This window comes from Miscanthus floridulus, chromosome 11 (genome assembly GCF_019320115.1).
Source record: "Miscanthus floridulus cultivar M001 chromosome 11, ASM1932011v1, whole genome shotgun sequence".
Lineage (NCBI taxonomy): Eukaryota > Viridiplantae > Streptophyta > Magnoliopsida > Poales > Poaceae > Miscanthus > Miscanthus floridulus.
This window is the reverse complement of record NC_089590.1, coordinates 90,078,199-90,103,433: the sequence shown is the minus strand read 5'-3', so window position 1 is coordinate 90,103,433 and position 25,235 is coordinate 90,078,199. Positions and strand designations below refer to the sequence as shown.

Sequence of the window (25,235 nt, the reverse complement as noted above, 5' to 3'; positions counted from 1 at the left end):
CGGTGCACACAGTGTTGTCTGGTGCCAGCTGCAGCTTTGCCCTTTATTCGTTTCTTCACGATCCTTCTTCCGGGCTTCTTCATCTTCGTGTCTTAGACTCCTAGCTTCACTTCTAGGTTGACCACACATCCTCTAGTGGCTTTGTTTGAGTGTTGATCATATTCTTCACGTTCCAATCTTAGTCCAATCCGCGTTTGCATCCTATTGCACTATAAAATAAACACGTACAAATTCATTAGTCCAAATTGGTCTTGTTGATCATCAAACATCAAAATCCAAAGTAAATGGGCCGATGGTCCATTTTCCTTACAATCACATAACACACCTTTAGATCCTATGACAACTCTGATTTGGTTTCGTTACAGTGATGCAATTATGCAGTTATGCATAGACTCCAGGGTTACTTTGGGCACGCCATAAGACTTCATATTGTTTTAGTGCCTAGGCACTACCAGTATAGATAGTATCATGATCTGTCCAAAATTCTCTTGGTGTTCATCACATAGCGGCATACTTGCAAGTAGCACTGCTATTGAATTAGATTTAATAGAATGAAGGTTTATTTTTTTTCATGCTTAATTACTTGATTTAATGAAGGCTACGAATCAACTTGATGTGAGGCATATCTGTTTCATGATCCTTGCCTGTTGCGGTTTCATGATCCTCGCTCATTGTTGGACAAAAGGAAACAGAAAGCATGATGGGATATGAGAGTATTAGGCCTGACTGCACCATCAATATCACCGTTTACTCACCTTTTTGTTTAACTTGAAATCAAAACTTAGTTGACAACGTGGAATTTAATACTATCAATTATTTGTTTGTCTTATTATTACTGAAACCATGCGATGTATATTATCTCAGACTATTAAAACTTTTAAACAAATTTCAGTTGTTGAAGTATCATGTTAATTGGTACTACACCGGTCTCAAATTGTAGGTTGTTCTAGCTTTTCTAGATATATTGGTTTTGTTATGTATATAGACATAGTGTTTATCTAGGTCCATAGCAAAATGAATGTATCTAGAAAAACCAAAACGACCTATAATTTGAAACAGATATAGTATTAAATGTCTTTTTTAGGTAATATGTTGATCCAGGCTGTCTTTTATGTTAATAACTAGTTATTATATCTCTTTTAGTTCTGTTGTGACATAGAATTTTAAAGAGAGTCTTCTATTGTATTACTCGCTGGAAAATATGAGATTTGGATTGAAGTGTACTGTAGCTTTAGCTATCTCAACCAACCACACCCCCCGTTTGCATAGGGAGCATAGGGAGGGTGGATGTACAAGCATCTTCTTGGGAAATGATATTGAGCACCGAGAACCATACAAAGCTTGAGGAAGTGTTACAAATCTTGAGTTAATAGGGCAAAATGTTATCTTACATGTTGTTCCAACTTGAACATTGACATTGTCTCCAATATGTACCTTTTTAATCAGCGATGACAGTTTTGATATTTCGTTCACATGATTAGTGACTAAAGTTGGAGATTGCTTACTGAATGCGTTCTACAACTTCATATATTTTGGAAGGGCCAGAGTAGTTTTTGCATAGTGCATATTGCAGTACCTTAATCAGTTGGTGGGGGAAGATTGCTCTCAGTTGCACTTGCAATCTTTTGTGTGTGTGTGTGTGGAAAATGCTCATCTTATGCTATGTTGTATACTTAAGCGTCTAAATTTTGCTGTGAAGCAGTATTATGATCTTGGGAAGCTTTTAGTTATGGTTATTTAGTTGCCATCTCTTCTTGACTAAGGTTTATGAAGTGCTCATGTCATATGGGCCTCCTTTTTAGGTCCTAATTGTGGTTTGACTTGTTCTAGCTTGGTTACCAGATATATTAATTAATTATTATGCATGTATTTATCGTCGCATTTTAAGGTCATCCCGCATAACTTGAACTTAAATATTCAAAAGTGGGATTTGGTACTACAAGTCTACTCTTCTCAGGTTGATAGTTTCTGTGTAAGCCTTACCAAATGGTACACCTGAGAGTTTTAAGCCGGAACAGTGTTTTTCTCTCATAACAATTCAGCCAGAACAGTGTTTTCAGCCAGTTTCAGCCAAAATTCTGTCAACCGAACGGGGCCAAAACACTGTTCTGACTGATTTGTTGTGAGAGAAAAATACTGTTCCGACTAAAAAAATAAGCTGAAAAAGACGGATTACAAGAGAAGCGAACAGGACTATCCTTGTTACTGTGCCAGTAGCATCTTGTAATGGGACTGTTCTTCAGTAACAACCTTGTTTAACTCTTTTGTGGTTACATGATTCCACTCCAAACTGGAGTACAAAAAATCTATTGAGAGACTAAAGAAAGAATCAAAATACACTCTTGACAAAATAGCCATTGGTGAAAGTGATCTGCAGCGTGGACGAACAGATTTGAGGTAATTACCTGAAGTTTTGGTCTGAAAAGTCTCCTTTTCCATTTTTTTTTTGACGGTCAACGGGGGGAGGCGTTCCCCACCTGATTTATTTGATTGGAAAGGCTCTGAACGTCCTCATAATTTACAGATATAGTTTTTTAAGGAGGAAAACAACATCGAAGGATTGCCCCAGCATTAGGGCGAGAAGTGGCAGAACCACATACAACAACACAGCACTACCACCACCGAGACACATGAACTCTACGACGATGCCTCCAAGGAGGTGAACAACGCCGCAACGTAGTCATCGTCAGCAAGTCTCCTTTTCCATGCCTCTGTTGTTTTTATTGAACAATGATTTATCACCGACGTATTGTAATATGGCCACGCCTTTTCTCCAGATCTACTCGGAAGCAGATACAAGCTCTTATAGGTTCCATTTACAAGGCAGAATCCACAGCTGCAGGTATCAAACTATGTCTTCAAGTTATTTAAGCCCATTAATCTAGTTATTTCACAACTTACACAAACGAGGCTAAGGCCACCCTTTTGATTGCTCATGCTATGGCGTATAATTACATATCTATTACTTCTTTGGGCATAAGTTTGATGGATCGACTAAGAACCATTCCAACCAGGCAATCTCTCCAGCTGCGAGCAGAGGCAAGTTCATGATCGGTACATAGAATATCTTTGGCATTGCATGAGGATGTTGATTTAAAATTCCATGTCTTCCTTTTCTCAGGTTGCTTCCATGGCCTCCGATTTGAAAAACCAGAGATATGTCCTGCAGGGCAGGATCAACGAAATATCTGAATATGATGTTTGTGCCTGAACTTCGCCGTCCATAGACCTCCCCTGATATAATCCCTTTTGGTCCTTCCATGCAATAAACTGAGTCGACAGAGACACATTGGTTGATTGAACAAGTTCCGTTTCCAGATTCTAACATGTGTTTGTCTGCTTTTTAAATGCTAGGCCAGACCAGAACCCTCATCAGAGCCATGAATTGTTGTTTCCACTATACTTTTTGAGCAGCTAGCATTGCTCATTTGTGGTCGCTGCCCCACATTTGTATGCAACGCATGGAAAGCTTTGTTCTTCAGCTTATATGATGTTTTTGTTGTTCGACGGGGCACTTTTGTTTACCTCTATTCTCTAGTCGAGTACTCCGTTCTACATACATTTGTTCTCATCTCTCATCTCCGCGTTCAGACAACCGCTCTCGGCGTCTCCTTATCCTGTACAGGGACTGTGTCCTTGGTATTTCAGGGCAGGCTTTAATTTGCCGCTGATTAGAATGGCCAAGAGACAAATTCATGACGCATGACGCCACAAGGAAAGAGACTAGAGTTTCGTCTGGAGTGAATGTTTTGATAGAATTCTGCAAGGTACAAAAAAATCTTGCTCCAAGAATGTTGAGTTACACCTATGGACTTCAGTGGAAGTGAACAGATACTCGAGCAACTGTAACTAATCAGTAATCAAACTAGCGCCTAGAATATACAGCTTCCGAAACAAAATTTATTGTCCCTAATCTGCGGTTGAGAACATCTTATATATAATCATAAATAAATAAAAGAATAAATGGAACGAAAATTATGCCCTGGGATCTGTAATTCTGGGTGATCGATCACGTGTACCAGGTGTACTCTACTCCAACCTCCGCAGCGGGGACATTCTCCCCCGGCAAGCGGTTCAGGTTCAGTCTTTAGTTGATAACTCATGTTTCGACAGTATTGAAATCCAGTGCGAGCCTCAGTTTACTACTAGTCCAAAATCAAGGAGCCTCATTCTCTAGCCAAGAAAAGGATTGCGGCGGATCCTCTTTTGTTTTGTTAGTTTCAAACCTCATTCTGTAGCCAAGAAGAAGATTGCGGTGGAGCCTCTTTTGTTTTGTTAGTTTCAAACCTAGAAAATCTTCGTAGTCGATCTGTTGATCTTCAGCCGGATGGTGGGCACCTTCCGAGTAGCCTTCCAGATCATCTGCACAGCATCATCATTCTGAGACGGGTATTGGTATTCAAAGTGTCTTTCTACTTCCTTTAGCCTGTTCCACATGCGTGTCCACTCTTCTCGGCTGATCCCGGCCTTTGATCAGAGTCATCGATGACACTGAACTTCGAGTAGTCAAGGACGTCCTCGAATGGGAGCTCAATCTCCAGCCTTTTTCGGTTGGGCTTATACGATCCTATACGATCGTAGATTATAAACTGAAACAGTATTTTTTTCTCATACCAAATCAACCAAACCAGTCAGTAGTAAATAATCCACTGTCGTTTACTCGGAATCGAACAGGCTGCTCGTCACTGATGATGACGGGAACGCAGTGGCTGACTACGGAGTCGAAGAGGCGGTTGGAGGATGGCGTGTCACCTGCAATGTTGAGGCAGAACTTCGAAGCCCGCGTCCCTGCGTTCCTTGCTCAATCCCATTACCAGCCACGCTTCCCAACGAGAAGTGCACACCTTTCCCGTCTCGCAGGAGATCTAATTTGATCCACATCCCGGTTTAGGCCTCCTTTGCTTCGTAGGAAAAACAGAGGAAAATCATAGGATTGGAAATCCTATAGGAATTGTTAGTCTGCACGCATTTGGTTCACAGGAATGGAGCATAGGAGTAGTGTAGGAAATTTTTCTTTTGCTTGCCATTTTAGAGCAAAACCACAGGAAATTTAGCAACCAGTCCCACCTCTTTTTTCTTGCTGTCACACATAGGATCGAGGTAAAGCACGCTGCTCATTCTTGGACCAAACAATACCATCCTGGTGCTACAAGATTTATTAGACAGGGCAATTAAGCCAAAGGTAATCAACACTCATCTAAAATTTCCAATGGTATTCCTGTGACTCATCCAAAGGAATATTTATACAACTTTTCTATGTTTTTCAATCCTCTGTTTTACACGTGCAATCATATCATATTCCTACATTTTTCCATTCCTGCGTTCCAAAGGAGACATTAACGGGTTAACGGCCAACATGAGCCGATCTGACGCTGCGAAATCCAGCCAGCTGCCTTTGATCTTTGCCTTAGAGATATTTAGTACTAGTACCATCTATTCAATTTTGATATTAATAAAGGGATAATTGTATAGTTGTTCCTACTTTAAACTCTAATTGTAAGTTTATTCTTTTTTCTAACTCTGCATCGTTGCCCTTGCTATTCTAAAAATGTTTGCACCATTGTCCTCCAGCCTGTTCGTTTGGTCGTATTGGGCTTATAAGCTATGGCTTATCAGCCAACGAATAGTATTTTTCTCTCACACCAAATCGGCCAACAGTACTTTCAGCCATGGCTTATAAGCCAAACCAGTCCAAACGAACAGAACGCTCATTTACCCTTGAAAAATAGGGGCAAATGTGCAAACACTAGGGGCAATGGTGCAAATAGTTTGAGATTAGCAAGGGCAACGGTGTAAAGTCAGAAAATATAAGGGCAAACTCACAATTAGGTTTCAAAGTAGAAGCAACCATGCAAATATAATGGGAAACTAAGAAGTGTTGTAGGGACATGAGTCCACGTGGACCGCCTACTTGTGTGGGTTGGTGAGTCTTCGTGGAACACCGCGCACCCTCAATTTACCAACCTCTGTTTCTAAACAGTTGTCACTTTTGATCACTTTTCCTTTTTCCAAATACTTGGCACTTCACATTTCCTAAGATACAATTTTATGATTTTGCCCCTATAAAATATTTTCGTTTCTCCACCTATGAAGATTCTAGAAACTTTTGGATAACTTTACAAGGGTATTTTAGTAATTTCATCCAACATAAGTAAAGCATATATTGGTATACGTGCGTTGATCTCAAGTATTGTGAAACGGAGGTCGGTACACAGCAATCGTCGGTTAGGATGAAAAGCCCAATGACATGTGGGACCATGCCGAGAAAATGATGGATATATAGACATCGGACATCCTGGTAAAAATACACACGTTAATTTTTTGAAAAAAAAACGCACGTTAAGCAACGTGACTACTTCCACCATTCCACGGCACCGCACGGCGTACAGTAATAAAACGGTAAAAGTTGTTTCTACTCGGTACCGCGAGGGATCCAGGTTAGGAACGTTACTTCGGCAAGTCACAACATAACGTGCGGCCCTATATCCAGCATTGAAACACCATCCGACGGCTGCCAGCTTTCTTCTACAAGATACTTTAGTTTTCCTCCGTGAAAGCTAAGCGGGAGTGGCTGCTCGTTCGCGCGCGTCGCGCTGGTTTTTGGCGGGTTGCGCCGACCCGCGCCTGTTCCCCACTGCCCAAAGGAGCCACTGCATCCTCATTAACTGCGCTCTTTTTTCCCCCTACTATCTCCACTCGGCGACTGCACTTCCCCCCTCTACCCGCTTGACGACTGGCCCCCCAAATCTGCCGGTTAGGGTTTCGATCTTCCGGAATTCGGTGTCCATCGGTGAAATCGGGAAAGGGAAGGCGGGGTGAAAGGTAATAGCACGGTGCTGTGTTGGGCTTTACTCCGTTTCGTGGCTAATTTGCGATGATTTCTAATGTTTTTGTTGTTGGATGTAGAGGAAAGCGAGAATCCGAGTACTGCTGGCTACTACTTGTGACCTGAAGGTATGCCCTTCGTGCTGCGCTGTGGCCTATCTCGTTTCCTGCCTAAGATATCGACGATGATTTGCAATGTACTTGGTGTTGAATCTGGAGAAACAGTTTGATTTGCAATGTGTTTGGTGTTGAATCCCGAGCAAGCGGTTAACCTCATTTCGATGCTAATTTTGATTTCATTTCGTTTTCCTATCATGTTTTTTTTCTTTCTTTTTTTTATGATTCATTGCAGCTATTTTAGGGTCTAATTGATTTTAATCAAAAATGTTATACAATACATATGTGTTTTTAACACACACAAAATACATAGATTTGTTTTATCCGTGACTAGGCCCCACATGTTGCTATAAGTTAACCGAGTGTTTTGGCCGCTTTTAACACACGATTTTTCTGGCCGTCGCTTTTCACAGATTCAATATCGTGTCTGTTGCTGTATCCGGCCGCCAGGGCTCAGGGGCATGCTCGGGTCCCCTCCTCCACGTACGTCGTCGCGGAAGCAAGAGGTGCGCGCTTCGCGGCCGCCCGCACCGGCAAGCTCGCTTCGTCTCGTCCTGACTCGTTGACGCCGGTGGCTGGCAACAGCCCCGCCGCCGCCCCCAGGCCAGGCAGCCGCAGCGGCTTCGCCGGTGTTGGGCCTGTGTGGCTCACGGAAGGAAAGGGAAAGGCTGGGGAGTGTGGACGGTGGCGGCAGCGGATCCGGCTCCAGCTACCTCCTCTGTGATCTGTGATTTATCTTTTCATAGAAAAAATTGTTTCTCGTGATCTATGGATGTGTGATTTTGTGATTTGTGATTGTCTGGAGGTAGAAGAAGGTTGAAGGCTAGAGGTAGAAGAAGAGTGAAAGCTGTTGAATCTTCATGTGTTGAAACTGCATAAAACACATGGTTGTAAGGTAGACGGTGGCAAGAAAGTTTGCAAGATGGTTAACATCAGTGTTCAGATGTGGGATCATCAGGGCTAGTAAATGAAGAAAAACATAGAGAAGGGCCAGGCATCCTGTCTGACTGTCTGCATAGAAGAGACTGAAGCGAGAACGAGCTCTAGCTCGGTAGGCATGCGTTGCAGGTGTCCACGCTGTCCACCAGCGTTCGAATCTCAGGTTCGGTGCTGGTGTTCTCACCGGGATTATTGGTTTCAACCAGGACTTATCAGTCAGCCAACAGTGTTATCCTCTCATGATAAACCAGTATTCGTCAGCCTAAACCAGTCCAGAAACCAACCAACGAACAGGCCGATTATAATATTTCAGTGTGAAGCCTCTCAACGCGTGGTGCCACAATGGGATTGTGACGTGTCCGTCGCCTACGAAATCAGAGGATTTCGGTGATCTCAAGATGGACGCGATCTTCAGATCTGTGTGTAGTTATAGGTTTGTTTATACACGTGCGGTGTGAGTAGTGGACATGTGTTGAGTGAGCGTGCGTGTATACGAACAGATGCTACCAGATGAGACTGAAGAGACTGAAGCATGTGCCGCTGTAATAACGTCTACGGACTTCCTAAGCATGTGCCGCTGTCTTAACAAAGGTAACTGGGTAGTACTTCAGTCATGTTTCAGTCTCATATTGGGAAGTTATCAGTTTCACATACTTATTTGCCAATTACTTCCTGTTCCATTGGACTCTGTATTTTAGGGATCCGTAAACTGTATCATTGTCAGCTTGCAGTCTGCCTGGGAAATGGAAGCAATCAACAATAGTAATTGAGTTCGATGATTTATTGTTTGGAGCTGCTTCCTCACGTACTCACGTGGGTCTCTTCCACGGCGGTTCAAGCTGCACAAGCCAGTATACATCGGGGACACACTGAGACTCAAGACTTTTAAGTTTTATAACCACCTCTTTTTTACTTCGGTTACTGAATTTGTTAGGTGTCACAGCTGTCCATATCGGCTGAAACAATTACATTGCAACGGTGGTGGTACCATAGTTTTTAAGGCGACGCCTTATCGTCCGGACGTTTTTTTTGAACCATGGCGTCGGGCTCACCACGGCATCCTCGCGTATGGCGTCGCCTTGCACCCCAAGTCGTCGCCATGGCGTCAACTTGCTCTAGGCGGACGCCGCGCGCGCGCGAGCGCAGGAGGAAAACCGCGCGCAGGGGCGGGAAGCCTGGGATTGCGCGCGCGGGGGAAAGAGCGGAGCGTTGCGTGCGCGCAGGAAACAGAGGCACGAGCGTGCAGGAAAGAGGGAGCAGCGCGCGCATACCTCCCGCCAAAGACGCATCCATCTGACTCGCGCCAGTCGAGGGAGGGAAAGGGAGGCGAGAGGGAGAGAGGAGCGCGTCGGCTCACCTGAAATTGAGCGGCGGGCCGGCGGCGCCTGCGACCCTGAGTCCGTGACCCACATCCCATCCGCGTCCGCGACTTCCGCCCCGTCCACGACCGAGACTCCCGCCTCATCCGTGGCTGTGAATCCTGCCGCGACTCCCGCCCCATCTGCGACCGTCTCCAGGACTTCTCCACCGCCTCCTCCATCACCGGCTTCACTCTACGGGTATGCTCTCCCCTCTTTGGCCTCTCATTCCTCTGTTCTTCCTCCAATCCTCCATCCCTCTTTCCACTGTGGCTCTGCTTTTCCTCCCCCTTCTTTCTCTGCTCTGCTTCTTGTACTCGTGCTCTGCTCTGCTCCTTTCTGTTATTTGTGTATGTCGTCGCCTCGTCATGCGCCTAACCCGCCTAGGCGTCTGGAAGGGGGTGGAGCGCCGCGCCTCGCCTTACCGCCTTAAAAACTATGGGTGGTACTGTTTCTCTTTAGGAACATGAATTGCTGTACGGTTGTTTGTTGGGTGCAGTAGTTTCTGGTAGTACAACACAGTACTGAATACTGACTGATGGGTGCTTCCTGGCCTGGGTAACGTTCATTGGAAGTTACCGTGGACAGCGCAGGCTGTCGTTCGTGATGCAGATGCCATCGCTGAAACCTTGCAAGATCAAGAAGACCAGATGCCGTCGTGCAAACCGATGGTGATGGCGTTGCAGTTATATGGTGTCGCTTGATCGGGTATGGTACTATGTCTCCGCCATAAACTGGTAGTACGTGCAGGGTTGCTCGATCTGTACCGATCAGGCAAGGTAGCACGGGTCGCTGTTGGTACATGGTACGTACCAAATGCCCACACCAAACTACTACGGTCTACGAGTAACCACTACATGGGAGCTAGTGACCAACCCCCAAATTGATGTTGGTTTGATCGAAATGCGAACATGTACTACAGAAATGCAGCAGCTCATCATCATGTGTTGACTGAACTCCTGGCAACGCAAATGAACAGGATATAAACTCGTTCAGATGAAAGAACAGAAGCAGACTGCAGAGATCACCATGTTTATTAAATTATTACACGTCAACAACTTCAAGCCGAGAGCCCATCAGACGGCAAAACCAGACGTCCGATGGCCAGTTCCAAGCATAGACTAACGTAGACTGTACATTACATGCAAACAAGATCGACAGCAAAGCAACCACACTCACTTATCAAACACAAGCACAACCGTTATTAGCACTCTGAACACTGATCGTCGTCCCAGCAGCACTTCGATGACGTGGCAAATGGCGGCGGCGTCAGTTGGGATTGAGGTCCTGGAACAGGCGGTCCCACCTGACCATCTCGTCGCCGACGCCGCTCTCCACGTCGCCTACCGCGTGCACGGCCGCGGCGGCCCTCCCGCCGATGGAGGCCCTGGGCGCAGGCGCCTTATTGGGCTCCGACTTGGCACGCCGTAGCGCCTTGCCGCCGCGGCGCTGCTGCTTGTGCCTGGAGACGCCGCCGGCGCACGGGCTGCGGCCGACGACGTCGGGGTGCTGCAGCTGGCTCGGGACCAGCACGAGCGCCGTGGAGCCGTCCTCGTCGCGGCGCACGAGCGAGCGGACGTACCTGGCGACACGGCCGAGGAGGAGCCGGGCCAGCGCCGCGGGGCGGGCGCGGCTCCGGCGGTCGCGACAGGCGAGCTTGAGGATCTCGAGGCGGTGCTTGGCGACGGAGATGCCCATGCTGTGGAGGAACTCGTGGTCGAAGAAGGCCACGTCGTCGGCCTCCAGCTCGTTGCGCGCGAACACCAGCGCGTACTCATACACCAGCGCCGGCTCCAGCCGCGCCCCCGACAGCCACGCGTGCCAGTCCATGCTCGCCCGCGCGCGGCCGCCGACCGGTTCGCTCGCTCGCTCGGCTCTGCCACGCGCTGTGGCACTGCCGGTGTGCGTGTGTGTGTGTGCGCGCGCGCGCGCTCGATCTGCAGGGCGCTGGCCATCGTGCTGGGAGCTGGAGTTTATACCAAAGTCATGGGGGGTAAACGGCCGGACGCTGGAATAATTGTACGTTTGCATGTCGCGTCTGACGGATGGACATCATGGGTGTCATCCCGACCGTCCGTTTCTCCAACCCGACGAGTGGCACGGCACGACACAGTTGGTGCCTATGACTTTTGTCACGTACTCCAATCCACTTTGCGTTGCCTCCACGACCACGAGCTAGTGCTGCATCCTACTCCATCACGTTACATTTCGCCGTAGTTCCAGTGCTCCGATCCACAGCTAATAGCTGTGAGCAGAGCCTGCACACATTCTGAAGATACAGAGCTTTGCTATTGCTACTGCACTATCAGAGTCATAGAAATAAAAGTCCCGGTCTCAAGCCAGAATCATATAAACAACCTCTCCCTCTGACCTTACGGACATACCGTTTCGTACAAATGAAAAAGGCGAAGCTCTGAAGGAGACAGTTGAACAAACAGAGACAAACATGCCCTCTGAAGTCTGATCTGTGCTTGATCAACAGGAATTCAAGCAGTGTGGTTAGGATCAGCTTAGTCATACTGTCGCACATGTGAAGGCTACTTGCTACAGTCTCAATTATTTAGGCGTCTGTGACAAAATGAGCCGCGCAAAAATTCTTACAACCTGCACGTGCAACAGGTACCTATGGTTGTATAGGTCAATTTCATGTCCCAAAGGTCAACTTAGGCCTTGTTTGGATGCGCATGTATTTATCTCAATCCACATGCGTTGAAGTGGATTGGAGTGGAATTAAACTAAATTTCATTCTAATCCACTCCAACACATGTGAATTAAAGTGGATACACATTCATCCAAACAAGACCTTATGGAACTTGACAAAACAACCTAACTAATAGAATAAAAAAAACTTTAAGGGACTACCTTGATGTGTAGTGTTAGTATATAAACCCCATGTTCGAGTTCACTCTACTCGAATTTGGCTGAATAATTTATTCTTAGTTCAACTTAGGTTGGATCTTGTTGTTTACTCTCTCAATTCCAAATTACAGTTCACTTTAGGTCTGTGCTAAATCAAATTTCTCTAAATTTGACCCAAGTTATTATAAAAAATATATCAACAACTATCATACTAAATTAGTTAAATTTTACATGAATTATTGCTTGATCGTTCAGTTATTTGAAAAATATAGAAGTAGTATATTTATTTTCTAAAAACTTTAACTAAAAAGAAGCTTGATTAGGATAAAATTAAGCTACTGCGTTCGAGTATTTCTCTAAAATTAAAGTGCACTATAGTTTGGAACGGGGGAGTAAAGTTGATCCACATGATCCGGATGACATGGACATGAGCCATGTTTTGTTTGGGGCATCATATATGGCGTTGAGGACTTTTTCTTTTTGTCTTGGGATGCTACGTAGTATCAGCGAGGGGCCTGTTCGATTGAACTTATCAGCCGGCTTATCAGCTAGAATCTACAATATTTTTTTTCTCACAACAAATCAGCCAAGACCAGCTTATCAGCCGGCTTTAATATCAGCCGAAAATGATCCAATGATTAGGCCATTTCTAGATATCATATAACCAAATCAGGGTCCCACGTGTTCTCGATTACTTGTCCTTACTCCGAGTCCGAGCTCACAGACTTCCCAACTCTGAACAACCCACGTTTGTTCTTTCGCAAACGCCCCTATGTCACTCGTCCACCCCGTCCCCGCTCGCGGCGCTTGCTCGCTCTGCTCGTGAGACGGACCCTGTCCTCGCCTGTGTCGTGCACGGCGAGCCCAACGCGCTAGGTGCTCGCTAGCTCGCTCGTGGACTCGTGCCTCCCGTCATGGCCATGCTCCATCCGCCTGCCCCTGCTGAGGTTCGTGCCGTTGACGAACTCCATACCGGTGACCTCCACGCCATTCCACGGCTTCGAGCTCCGTGCCAGCGTCGAGCTCCGCGTCGACGAGCCTCCATTCGTCCAAGGAGCAAACATATACTGTGCTAAAAGCGCATGTTGCAATAGTATGTTTCAGATGTTTTCGATGTTACGTTGCAAGTGTTGTATATCGATGTTGCAAAAGTAGATCAGGATGTTGCACGTGTTATAATGGATATACACATATGTTTGAAACGTATGTTCCAAATGTTTCATCTGTTCCAGACGAATGTTGCAATTGTTTTGTCTAGATGTTGCAAAGGTAGATCTAGATGTTGCATATACGAACATACATGTTGCAAGCATATGTTTCAAGTGTTTTCAGGTGTTTCATACGTATGTTTGCAAGTGTTTTATTTTGATGTTACATATGTTTGCAATGGTTTTCAAATGGTTTTTAGGCGTTTTCGCAAGTGTTTCAAACGCTTGTTTCAAGTGTTTCATCTGTCTTCTTTTATATGTTGTAACTGTTGTACGTGGATGTTTCAAAAGTAGATCGCGTATTGCACATGGGATAGGCGTGGGAAAACGGCTGGCGGCGCGGACGACGTCCGGGACGATGTGGGCGATATCAGGGCGGCGCAGAACCACTGCTGGTGCGCTCCCTCTTAAGTCCGACGCGCTAGACGCTCGTTCGCTCTCTGTGGGCGAGCGCCCGGATCGGATCGGACGTATGAGGACGCTTCCGTTGTTCTTCCCGGTGCGTCTCCTGACAATCGACAACCAACAAACACAGACAGCCATGATACCAGTCGCAGAATGACCCAAGAGAGCAACCACACCTCGTGCGTCATTGCGGTTTTCACTTTCAGATGCACAATACCATACTGTACATAGCTGAATCGGATGCACGAGGCTTCATGTACAAAGCAGCCGTGGTTGTCAGTACAGAACAGCTCAAGCTCAAACGTGGCACCGGCACGCCATATCAAGATCTCAGTCACAGGTGCTTGCACATGGCGCGCCGCCGCCGGTGCCGTGTGTGCACCATCCAAAAGACGACGGACAGCATGACGCCGGCGGAGATGACGACGAGGCCGATGTAGACGTCCCGGCTGTACTGCTCGAGCCCGGGGCAGTTGTTGTTGCTGATGGACGAGAACGTCTCCCGCACGAAGGAGCAGTCCTGCAGCTGCACCAGGAACGGGCTGAACTCGTACAGCCCCTTGCTGACGCTCGTCGCCGCCGTCATCTGTCCGTACGCCGCGGGCGTCACGCGGCCCGGCGTGGCGCACACCTCCGACCCCGGCGGCCCCGTGGTCTGGCACTCGAACCGCTTCCACTCCCGCGCCGCGATGTCGAAGTCGACCTCGCCGGGCGCGCACCGGCGGGGGCTCATGTCCGGGTTGAACGGGTTGCAGAGCACGGGCATGAGGGGGCCCGACTGGTTGAAGTAGAGCGGGCGGAGACCCGGCGGGAAGTCCCGGTTGGAGATGTTGACGACGACGTTGTTCACCAGCGCCACCAGCTGCGCCGTCACCTCCTGGCTCCGGTACAGCGACTCGTTCGCCGTCGCCACGTCCACGCAGGGGAGGATGTCGTCCAGCGCCGTGTGCGCCTGCGGGTGGGCCACCCAATCGCCCATCGCCACGCACGTGTCCGCCACCACGCTGCCACGCACGGAACGGCCCGTTCTGTTAGTGCCTGAACGAAGCATGCTGCAATACACTGCTGCATTTGCATTTGCATGTCCAGAATTTCAGAGAACAAAGATTACTTGTGCAAGAGAAGGAAAAAACCAGAACTGATGATGGTATTGGTGAGAAGGATCCATGCAGCGATCACCCATCTGCAGAGGTGTGAGAAGGATGAGAAATTGACATGAACAATGGTGAAATGACGGGCATGCCGGAGACGAATGTCATGAAGATTTCACTAAACATGGTTAGATGTTAACTAGTCAGCTATGTGCTTAAGTGCAATTCCTTATCTGAAATAAAATGAATGGTACTACACGATACTGTAATAACTACTTACATGGAGACGAGAAACCGCAACCCCAGTATGGAGAACACTGCCAAAAACAAAAAACAAGTTCAGAATTCAGATCATGAAACCAGAGGGCTCCTGACTCCTGTAGCTGAAAACAGAATCATGTCAGAGGTTAATGCTTACGGAATCCGAGTACTGAAAGGCCAGCCATAACAGCTGCAACAACCATCAATTCGTGCTCCCTAAAACCAGCAAAATGAAAGGACATGTGGTTATTAGAAACGCCCCCAGTCTGTTGATCTTTGTTGAGACCATGAAAATTCAGAGCAAAATAAAATGGGCTGCAATGCAAATCGTGTTAAGCCGCCATCGATACGCACATGTGGTTCAGCACTCTCTTGATCTTCCGGGAGTTCTCCTGCATCCGAGTGGAGAAGATGTTCGCGGAAGAGTTGAGCTTCTCCTCGACGATATCGATCTTCTGCTGGACATCAGCTGGGAGGAAGATCTGGTCGATCGTGATGTTCTTCGCCGCCGCCAAGCTGCCGGCGAAGTTCCTCAGGTGGTCGACCGTCAGGTTGCCCTGCCCGAAGACGTAGTTGACGGTCCTGATGGTGCTCCCGTGGAACAGATCGCTGCCGCCGTGCAAGATCAGACACCCGGCGCTGGAGGAACCGGCAGTTTGTGGAAGGGAAACGAGTAGGATCGTCAGCTCATACACGCACGATCTTTCTTTTCATTCATTCATGGCGACATTTAAAGGAAACATGCGTGGTTGAAGAAAGGAGCAGTCACATTGTGGCCATGGTGAGGACGATGAGAAGCACCAGGGAGCTGAAGTAGCACCCCGGCGAGTAGGCGTTGCTTTTGCTCCGGCAGAAGCAGCAGCAGCAGGAGATGACGAGCAGCACGACGCCGAAGCCGACGAACCACAGCACGGCGATGAGGAAGAGGGGCACCGCGGTGTACGCCACGGACTGCATGCAGAGGAAGCGCGGGGGGTGGTGAGCGAGAGAGGAAGAAGATGAGACGAATGGATGTGATGTGATGTGATGTGCCGTACAGCCCAGTAGTGCTCGTCGCTAATGTTCCAGCCGCCGCTGTACGCGGTGAGGTTGGCGAAGGGGTCGCTCCGGTGAGTCCTCGCCGCAGCCAGGACGAGGGAGTTGTTCGCTGGAGGCGCAGCGGCGGCGTCGGCGAGCGACCTCCTCCATAGCGCCATTATCCCCCTCCCTTGGCCATCTGCTCGGATTCAAGGCACAAAGTTATATATGAGCTGTAACTGAGGAACCAGAGGAAGGCATGAGCACAGAGCCACAGAGTCCACGTGGCGCACCTGACAGAGCACGCCTAGCCTGGAACGAGCCGTGCGCGACGGAGGCACCGGTGAGGAGCAGGAGCAGGAGCAGGACGAGACGCGCAACGCCGGAGGACGAGGGGGATGCCGGCGCCATCGGAGGACGAAATGCCGGCCGTCTCGCCGCCCTGGCGTGTGAAATCAGCTGGCCCCGACGGCCTGACGACGCCCTCGGGATGGGTGGGAATTCTCAGGGGGATCCGGCAGGTCGATCGAGACCGGAATGCCGAATGCTCCTCTTGCGCACTCCCATCTGAGATGGGAGTGCGGTGGTGGCGAGGGCCGGACGGAGACGGAGGAGGGTACGGACCTGCTGCCGCGCCTCCAAAACAGCCATGCCAGAAATAGCAACACGAAAGACGATTCAGCCACACGAGGGCGCCTCCAAAAATAGCAGCGATCGATTCAGCTGCGCCTGCGTCGAAATGTCGAAAAATTTTCCCGTCCCGTGAAAGCTCACGGTGAGCACTTTTTCACCATCCCCACCTCTACTCGAGGATTTAATCCCCACGGGATCCCGTCCCCGCATCAGCCCGGAGGTTCTTGCCGGCGATGATGGTGAGGTTGGTGATGATGGGCTTGGAGTTGAAGGTGAGCTCCCCGAGCGCGGTCCGGTACTAGCCGAGCAGCTCGTCGACCAGCGCTTGCTCGGCGGCGCTGGCGGCGCCATTGGAGGAAGCGGCGGCGGCGTAAGATCTAGGGCCCCGCGGCGGCGGCGGCGGCTGCGCGAGGCGTGGCTTCTTGGCGCCACCGGGGTCGAGGCCCGCGGCGGATCTGCGGGCGGGGGCGGAGGCGGAGGCGGAGGCTTCCATGGGGACCACGGAGGCGGAGGCGCGCATGATCAGCAGATGGGCCGTGGGCGGGCGGCAAGCTAGGGTTTGGGGCACATAGGAGAGGGAGAGAGCGGGAGAGGGCAAGTGACGAGTGAGGACTGCGGAGGAGGAGGCAGAAGCGGCGGCTTGGCTCGGCTGATGGCCGGGCCACGCGCATCAGCTGCGCCCCCACGCGGCGCAAGCCGCTGGCCCAGCTCTGCGGCTACGACGGGTCGGCCCAGCTACGCGCTCAGCAGACAGCTAGCCCAGCTAGCTTAAGCAGCAGCCTCCTTAGTGCACATTTTGGGTCCCCGCGGTGAACGGGGACGGGGGCATGCATACCATCCCCGTCCCCGTCATCCCTGATGGGGATAATTTTTTCCCCATTTAATTCCCTATGGCGAAAAAATTTGTACCATCCTCGTCCTCTAATGGATGAATTCTCCGCGGGGAATCGGGGAACGGGCCCTGTTGACATCTCTACGCCTGCGCGTGCATTGCATTTGCTTCTGGAGGCTTGCTGGGCCCGTCATTCGATCCATTGGGCCCAATCTAGAATCACAGGAAGTTCTCAGCAATGGGCCGAGACCTCTCAAAAAGTCTAGGCCGGGCCGTCAAGTGAATCAATCTTTTGTTCTCAGCTCATACTCCAGTTTCCACTAAAAAAAAACTCATACTCCAGTTGTCTTTGGTTTGACTTTGGCCAATGGAAAAAATAGGTCTCCGTCTCTGTTTTTGAAGAGTCAAAGTTTTAAATTTAACTAAATCAATACAAAATATATTAACATTATAATATCAAATACCCCCTTCGTCCCAAAATAAGTATACATCTTGCATCGTGAATCAATCTCAAGTTTGAATAAATATATACAAAAATGTACTAAGGTTATGATACCAAATAAACTTCATTAAATTAATCACGCCACATATTTTCAAAGTAAAGGCCATGTTCGGCTTACCCCATATTCGACTTGTTCGACTTGTTTTTTCAGCCGGAACAGTGTTTTTCTCTCACAACAATTCAGCCAGAACAGTGTTTTTCAGTCAAGTTTCAGACCAGCGAACGGGGCCTGCTATTTAGCGATATAAATGTCAATACTATTTTCTATAAAAAAATCAAACTCGAGATCGGTTGAGTCTTCGAGACGTGAGATGTGCACTTATTTGGGACGGAGAGAGTAAGTATTATTGGATTAATTATAAAATACATCTTCAAAATGAATCTATTTGAGGACATAAATTTCTATAAATTTATCTAAATTTAAGAAAAATTGATTTGGTCCAAGTATAAATTGTACTCTTTTGGGACGAGGTTTAGTACTGAAAAATATAACAGCCTCACTCAACTCTGAACTTTTTTCTACCCATTCCTGCTCTGAGACGCTCTGTGCATCCTCCGCTGCAATCCAGCATGGTACTGTAATAGTATATCCAAGGAGACAGTTTGGTTTTCCAGTTTGTCCCGAGTATTTTATACACGTTAAAAAACAAAACAACAGGAGGTTGTCAAGTCTTCTCTGATCTCTGATCGAGCAAGATAGGATATGCATTCGAGCAGCAGGATGGGCGCGCGCTGAAGAAAACCTATCCATCCTTCTTGTTCCGCGATGCCCGGCCCGCCGCTGCGACTTGCGATCCATCAGAACGGCGCAGTCAGGGCAGCTGGGCTGGGCAGGCAATCATCAACATCGTCAGGTGGTTGTCAGCGTACAGGCATACAAAAACGCGAGCACAGACTACAGTAAAGCACTAAACAAAGGCTCCCCCGTCAGAGCTGAATTTATACGCGCGTTCCGTGTTCCGTCCGGCCGGCCGGTGCTTCCACTATTCTGCATGACTGCCCCTGGTCTGGTGACTACTGTAGATACACGTCCCAAAGCACGCATCATGCATATGCATGCGTACAGAGGATCGGAGTCAAGATCGACTGAAGACCCGATCGTCGAAAGCTGTAGCGGTACGTCCTCTGGTCGTCGTTACAGTGGTAACAGTCACGCAGCATCCCATTGCCTGTCCACCAATATCACCATCATGCTCTGTGCCCGCATGTGTGCCGTGCCGTGGCGCATGCAGTGTTTTTCTACGGGGCCGGCCTTATTGCGCGGTGGCGTAGCGTACGCGAGCAATGCGCGGTCGACGGACAGAGACAGGTTAGCACGCAGCGCCGTGCCGTCACGTAATGTGGTGGCGTCCGGAGCACGTACGTGCGTGCCCGTCAAAGTACGCACGAGCAACGAGCGGCGACCGGCGAGTTCCCCGTGGGCCCTGGGCACGGCACGGCACCGCGCGGCTGTCCCGCCCGGGCTGCCGCCCCGCTCGCGGACCGCGTCGCCGTCGAAGGAGTGGGTGCGCGCGTACGTCCCTGCCGGTGCCCCCCAGCCGGTTGGCCTCGCCGCGGACACGGCTCGGCTGGCGCCCGACAGGAACGCGCCGTGCCGGCCCCCACTGTTAACCCAGCAACGCACGCACGTATGGGGACGGGGGCTCCGCGCGCCGGCACTGCACGCCGCTACGGCTTAACCCACTACCCGGCCGCCTAATTAATCGAGCGCGCACAGCCGCATGTGGCAGATCGTTCCCTGTCGATCGCCGGCCGGCCGCCGCACCAACCCGTCCCCTGGTCTGATTGGAAGCTTTGGTACTGACAAAGTACAAGTCGATGGGTCATGATGAGTACGGTACGTCGTCGGTCCGCGGGGGACTCGAGATGAAAAACGCCAAGCAAGCATTTGTACTAGTATCGTCGTCACAAAAGGTGCAGCATTTCCTGCGATGCTGTCCAGTATCGGTGGGTCACACTAGACTGTACGCGCGCTATTCTATTCAGGATCAGCCGGACTAACCGGCGGACCGGGTCGATCGAGCACTCGCTAGCTACTACGGCTAGCAGCTAATCTAATGAACAAACAAACAAAGCTAATAGGCCAGTCTCAAGGACCACTAGCTACATAGGCCTGTGTAGCTAGCACTTGTGCTGCGTGCACCACTCACGTGCTGCTGCTGATCTTTGATTTCGTAGCCCACCAAGCCCGGCCGGCGTTCAGTTGTGGATGGGAGGCTTTCGCGTGGCGGGCGAGTAGTCCATGCCGGCGATGTCCATGATGTCCGGGAACGTCTGCCGCTGCCGCGCCGCCACGCCCGGCGGGGCCGGGGAAGAAGAAGCCGCGGACGACGTCGCCTCCGCCGCTTCGTGACGGCGCCCTTGCTGCGTGGCGGCCTTGATGTCCACCGCCGTGTGGTGATCATTTCCCGTCGAATTGCTCTGTACGTACATAAGTAGATCGCGATCCAAGAAGTGGGTATAAAACATGAGTGGGAGTGCCATGCATGTGTGCATGCATGGCATGACACTGTGAGAATGTTCAGATGGTGGCTGAAAGTTAGCTAGCCTGAAAACGCACACTGACCTGCTGCTTCGCTTCCGCTGCTGCTTCAGCGTGCGCCTTTTTCACCATTCCTGCAACATCAAAGGTTACAAATAAACCACCTGTTACATTAAAAAGTTGTTGTACTGGTGCGGAAGGTAAAAAAGATGCCAAAAGCTTGCCTAGCGTATTCTATGCCCCAACTTGATGCAATTGACTACTGCACGGGACCAAAGGGTTGTGTGTAAAATGTTACTGTACTAATGCCTAGCCATAGCCGTAGCCGCCGACTGACATGCTGAATTTCCTATTTCTTGTTCTTGCTAGTACCGTTACGTGCTGTCCAGAGAGTGGAACCGTGGGTTGGTCTCGCACGTGAATAAATGCAAGCATCCACAGAGAAAAAAGTTCGAGTAGGAAAGACCAAAGCTGTGTGCAGAGCTAAAATGTGCTTAAATCAACTAGATTACAAGTACTCATACATAGCATAACAGAGATATTAACCTAGTGCGGAACAGAACAATGCTACAGCTAGCTAGCTAGCTTCTCCCTTTACATTCTCCAGGCCAAGATGGTGAAGAAGAATGGAGAGAAAGAAGAACGACTACGGGTAGCTAGGCTAAGAAAAAGGATAGATCGATCGAGGTAGAAATGGTTTGCTCGAACAGCTCGATCAGTGGTGATTAGGCTCATGGCCACTTGGCCCATAGTAATCCTCATGGAACCACGGCGCCGCATGCGCACTGATCATCACTTCGCTATCCCTGGCAACAACAGGACTAGGGGTCATCTGCTTCGTTGTACCTGAGCAACGCCCATCGGGAGTGCAGTGCTTCTTCACCGAGTCGCCAGCAACGGATGCTTCGGCATCGCCGGTCTTGGGATCGGCCATCTTCTGGTTGTCACGGAGAGAAGACAGCAAAATAAGCAAAACTGCAAATCTGGTCTAATTTCATACGGTAGGATCGGAAGAAGTGCTTCGATCACAGTAGCTCGTGTATGGTATATGTATACTGAACTGACCTTGCTGTCGATTGCTTCATGCAACTGCCTGTCCAGCCTGATTCCTGCTTAGAGAAATAGAGAGGAATATGCATGGTCATATCAGTCCAGGACGGATACACCTCACAAGGAGCACTAATGGAGGAGATGGCCATGCAAGAAGCAAGCATACCATGTGCTCTTGTAGCCAGAAGCAGCAGCATCAGAAGAGAAGCAAAGGCGATAGCAGGAGTCCTCATCTTCATCTCCTCCTGTGCTGTGCTGTGCTGTGCTGTGCTGTGCTGTGCTGTGCTGTGCTGTGCTGATCCAAACAAATCGATCGAAGAACCAGATGCGGTGGTTTGTCCTGCTGCTGAATGTGAAGTAGCTAGATCGAGCAGTAGGATGGAATGGGAGCAAGCGGCAAGGCTGAGGCCAAGTGACCTCAGGCGCCCCTGTATATATATACACCGGCACTGGTCTCCCCCGGCCTTGCCCACTGCAGTGATGGAGCACTGACATGTCAAACTCTCCCCAACTAAGGGCAGCTTAAAAAACAATTAGGAAGGCTGGATCGAAGGTAATTCTTTAATCCAGCGATGTACCGTGGCTGTATCTTGAGTTTTGGTTGGGCTATCACTTTTTAAGGAAGGATGTTCCCTCCAAATTAGAACTTGGTGCTAGTTTAATTTATAATATATCTCACTTTGCTTGTCGTGACGCAGTTATAAAACTACACCTACAATGGAGCACGCAGTAGGTATGCTGCCCCTGATTACTGTTACAAACTCGCCTGCAAGAGCTGAGTCTTTGCAGGTTTTTGACATGCTTGTGACCACTGCTCAGAAATCCAAACTCCCCTGGGTTTTCTGATTTCTGAATCTTAGCAGAAGGCGAGGTGGGATGGTCCCTGATGCTTGCAAGTATGGTTGGATTCAGATATGTTACCGTAACTGATTCAGAAGTAGTAGGTGGACTGCAAGTTTTTGACTTTTGGATGGATACTCTCTTTATTATAGGAATAAAACCAACGGCAGTCCTGAGGAAGGTACTATTGACTTCAACTCTACATGACTACGTTCTCTGATGTAAGCTCAGATGGAACAATTTTTAGTTAACTCTGATATATAGCCAGAGATTGCAGCTAGCTAGTGAAATTTGCAAACCATTATTTCTGTTCCTACATATTGACAATCATCAGAGGTGCTAGAACAATACTGCCATGAAATAATTGAACGAAACTAAGTACAGTTCAGTTCTCAGCCAAAAGTAAAGCCAAGTTTTGGGGGAACTAGTTAACCTGCTCCAACCATGCAAATTAAAAAAAATGACTGGCAGGGGGTAAGACCTCACCCCGGCCATTGTTACGATATAGAAGACATTCTCACACAAGTCGAGAAAAACCTTCGAACCCCTGCCTCACCCTAATACAGGGGCACCTTTTCCCTATGAGAACAAGACCAGGCCTTTTGACCTGTGCTTTGGGCATAGGACAGACGAGTGATTTTTTTGCCCTCAACTTGAAATTCGCTCGAATCGAACCAAGACAACGCTCTAACCATCTCAGCGAGAGGCCTTTCGCCAACCATGCAGATTACTTAGCACAACTACTTTTGTTTCTTAAATCGGATGAGTTACATAAACCATCCACCTAGTTTACTTTACTTCCTAGTAGTGCTACCTCTGTAAAAAAAATACAATTTTAGATTTATTCTTGGTTAAAGTGCCTAAAATTTAACCAAATATATAGGTAAAAATATTAATGTTTATGACGTCCAATAAGTATACTATGAAAATATATCTTATGACAAATCTAACGATACTTATTTGATATCATAGCCCCGTTTGCTTCGCTGAAAAAACAAACCGAAACACTGTTTCGGCTGATTTGTTGTGAGAGAAAAACACTGTTCCGGCTGAAAAAACAAGCTGAAAAATACGGATTATAAGAAAAACGAACAGGGCCATAAATGTTAATAATTTTTTATATATATAGTTAGTTAAATTAAAACACTTTAACTTGTGCACCCTTGTTTTCGGTAGACAGTTTGACGGTTCAAAATCGATCTTTGCCCGTAAATTCTTTCTATAGTAATATTTTATTGATATAGTTACTCTATAAAAATCAAATTATAGCAAGAAAAATGCATTTAAATACGAGTACAACCGTAGTTTACACTATGTCACTGGACTAAATTGGTCGGAACGTGATTGTTTAAAGTCAAAAAATTTTGTCACTAAAAACGAACGGATGGATCGAGTACCACCCTTGTAAAGGATGATTTTTTTTATGGTGATGCAGTATGTAGGAACTGCAATAACGACAGACATTGTTGTGGTGGTATATCGTACTTGCGCATGATGCATCAGGAGTGTACGTTAGTTTGAACAAATTTCGTTCCCAAGGCAAAGCTCCCGAGTCCCAACCGAGTCAATGCCGCTCATACAGCCAACATGCCATGTACCACCTGATCTCGCGGCTCTCGTTCGGACCGGCACATCGCCCTGTCTCTTGGGCATGGACATGCAGCATTATATTATTATTATTATTACTCGCTGCTTACTGACATGACCTACACTAAACCCATTAAAAACTAGTTAAGGCCTACCGTACCTCAACAGCAGCACGCACGCACTAGCGCTATGTTCGGGCTTATAAACCGTACTTTTTCAGCCAACGAATAATATTTTTCTCTCACGACAAATCAGCCAACTGTACTTTCAGCCATAGCTTATCAAAATAATGCACGGCATTAGATACACACAGGATCCTCTTGACCGGAAAGGACTCAAATACTATTCTTTTGAGAAGGTCAAATATATAATTCTCCGGCCCTTAGCATATGCTCCTACTCGCCGGCTACCCGTATATAATGGAGGGTTGAACTGTACCGGCCCGTACTGTGGCTATAGCTTCCCTGTTTGTACTAGCACCTGCATGCTTTTGTAATGAACAAGAACCCTGTCCCCTTCTCCCAGCGGTGCATGTCAGTTGGAGTGTTAGTTTGTACTAGAATGCAGAGTACTCTTGTTTAGTTTAGTTTAACTAAAAAGATTCCCCTAGCTAAAAGTAAGTTTGAAAAAACTACTAAACGAGATCAGGTTTGTATGATGAGGAGGTGTGGTAAAAGTTGGTGTGTAAAAAAAAGAGCCGGTGTGGATTCGGTTGCAGATGTTGGAAGGAGAGTGGAGTAGAAGTGGAGGCCCAGGTAACTGGGAGGAAGCAGTACTAGTACAGTGTGGCCTTCTTGGCCTCTGGCCTGGCCTGGCCAGGTGGGCGTGGGAGTTTGGGCACGTTGGAACTTGGACACCCGTACCAGGGGCACTCACTGGGGCATGCAGGTATAGGCGTATCGTAGGCGCATCGATTCTCAAGGCTCAAAGCTCTTTGGCAGGGCAGTCTCTTCCTGTGTGGATCAGGGCTCGGTGGTGTCTCACTGCTCTGACTTGCGAGTCCAGGTGGGAAGAGATCCGATCCATCAGCCATCAGCCATCAGCCATCAGCCATCAGCCATCAGCCATCAGCCATCCCGACGGCGCCTTTGACCAGATGCTGTTCAAAGCCCGGGCACCGGGCACCGGGCACGCACGCCGCGCGCGCGTGACAGGTTACGTTACGCGCGGCGCGCTCCTGTACACGTACAGTACAGTGCTAGTGCTAGGCTACTTGGCTACCTGCCTAA

At 48.5% G+C, this 25,235-nt stretch overlaps 3 protein-coding genes across 5 annotated transcripts; all 3 read right to left on the bottom strand.

The window, feature by feature from the left end:
• Nucleotides 1-10,262: 10,262 nt before the first annotated feature.
• On the bottom strand, nucleotides 10,263-11,168 carry LOC136494910 (uncharacterized). The gene has a single exon (XM_066491082.1). The coding sequence runs from the start codon at nucleotides 11,067-11,069 to the stop codon at nucleotides 10,509-10,511; it is 561 nt and encodes a 186-aa protein (XP_066347179.1). The 5' UTR covers nucleotides 11,070-11,168; the 3' UTR covers nucleotides 10,263-10,508.
• A 2,771-nt stretch (nucleotides 11,169-13,939) lies between these two features.
• LOC136494068 (uncharacterized) lies at nucleotides 13,940-16,707 on the bottom strand. Its single transcript, XM_066490208.1, has 8 exons — nucleotides 16,374-16,707; nucleotides 16,101-16,279; nucleotides 15,833-16,014; nucleotides 15,418-15,702; nucleotides 15,221-15,279; nucleotides 15,083-15,119; nucleotides 14,823-14,894; nucleotides 13,940-14,715 (listed from the first exon to the last, which is right to left on the bottom strand). Exons 1-8 carry the CDS (start codon nucleotides 16,489-16,491, stop codon nucleotides 14,046-14,048), a joined length of 1,602 nt encoding a protein of 533 aa, XP_066346305.1. The 5' UTR covers nucleotides 16,492-16,707; the 3' UTR covers nucleotides 13,940-14,045.
• A 3,216-nt stretch (nucleotides 16,708-19,923) lies between these two features.
• LOC136490898 (uncharacterized) lies at nucleotides 19,924-21,965 on the bottom strand. 3 transcript variants are annotated; one of them, XM_066487104.1, is made up of 5 exons: nucleotides 21,746-21,965; nucleotides 21,595-21,641; nucleotides 21,376-21,466; nucleotides 20,614-20,663; nucleotides 19,924-20,468 (listed from the first exon to the last, which is right to left on the bottom strand). In XM_066487104.1, exons 1-5 carry the CDS (start codon nucleotides 21,816-21,818, stop codon nucleotides 20,247-20,249), a joined length of 483 nt encoding a protein of 160 aa, XP_066343201.1. In that variant the 5' UTR covers nucleotides 21,819-21,965; the 3' UTR covers nucleotides 19,924-20,246. The 3 variants fall into 3 exon arrangements, with proteins under 3 accessions (XP_066343201.1, XP_066343202.1, XP_066343203.1); XM_066487105.1 differs by having other exon boundaries at nucleotides 21,595-21,638; XM_066487106.1 differs by having other exon boundaries at nucleotides 21,376-21,463; nucleotides 21,595-21,638.
• Nucleotides 21,966-25,235: the final 3,270 nt, after the last annotated feature.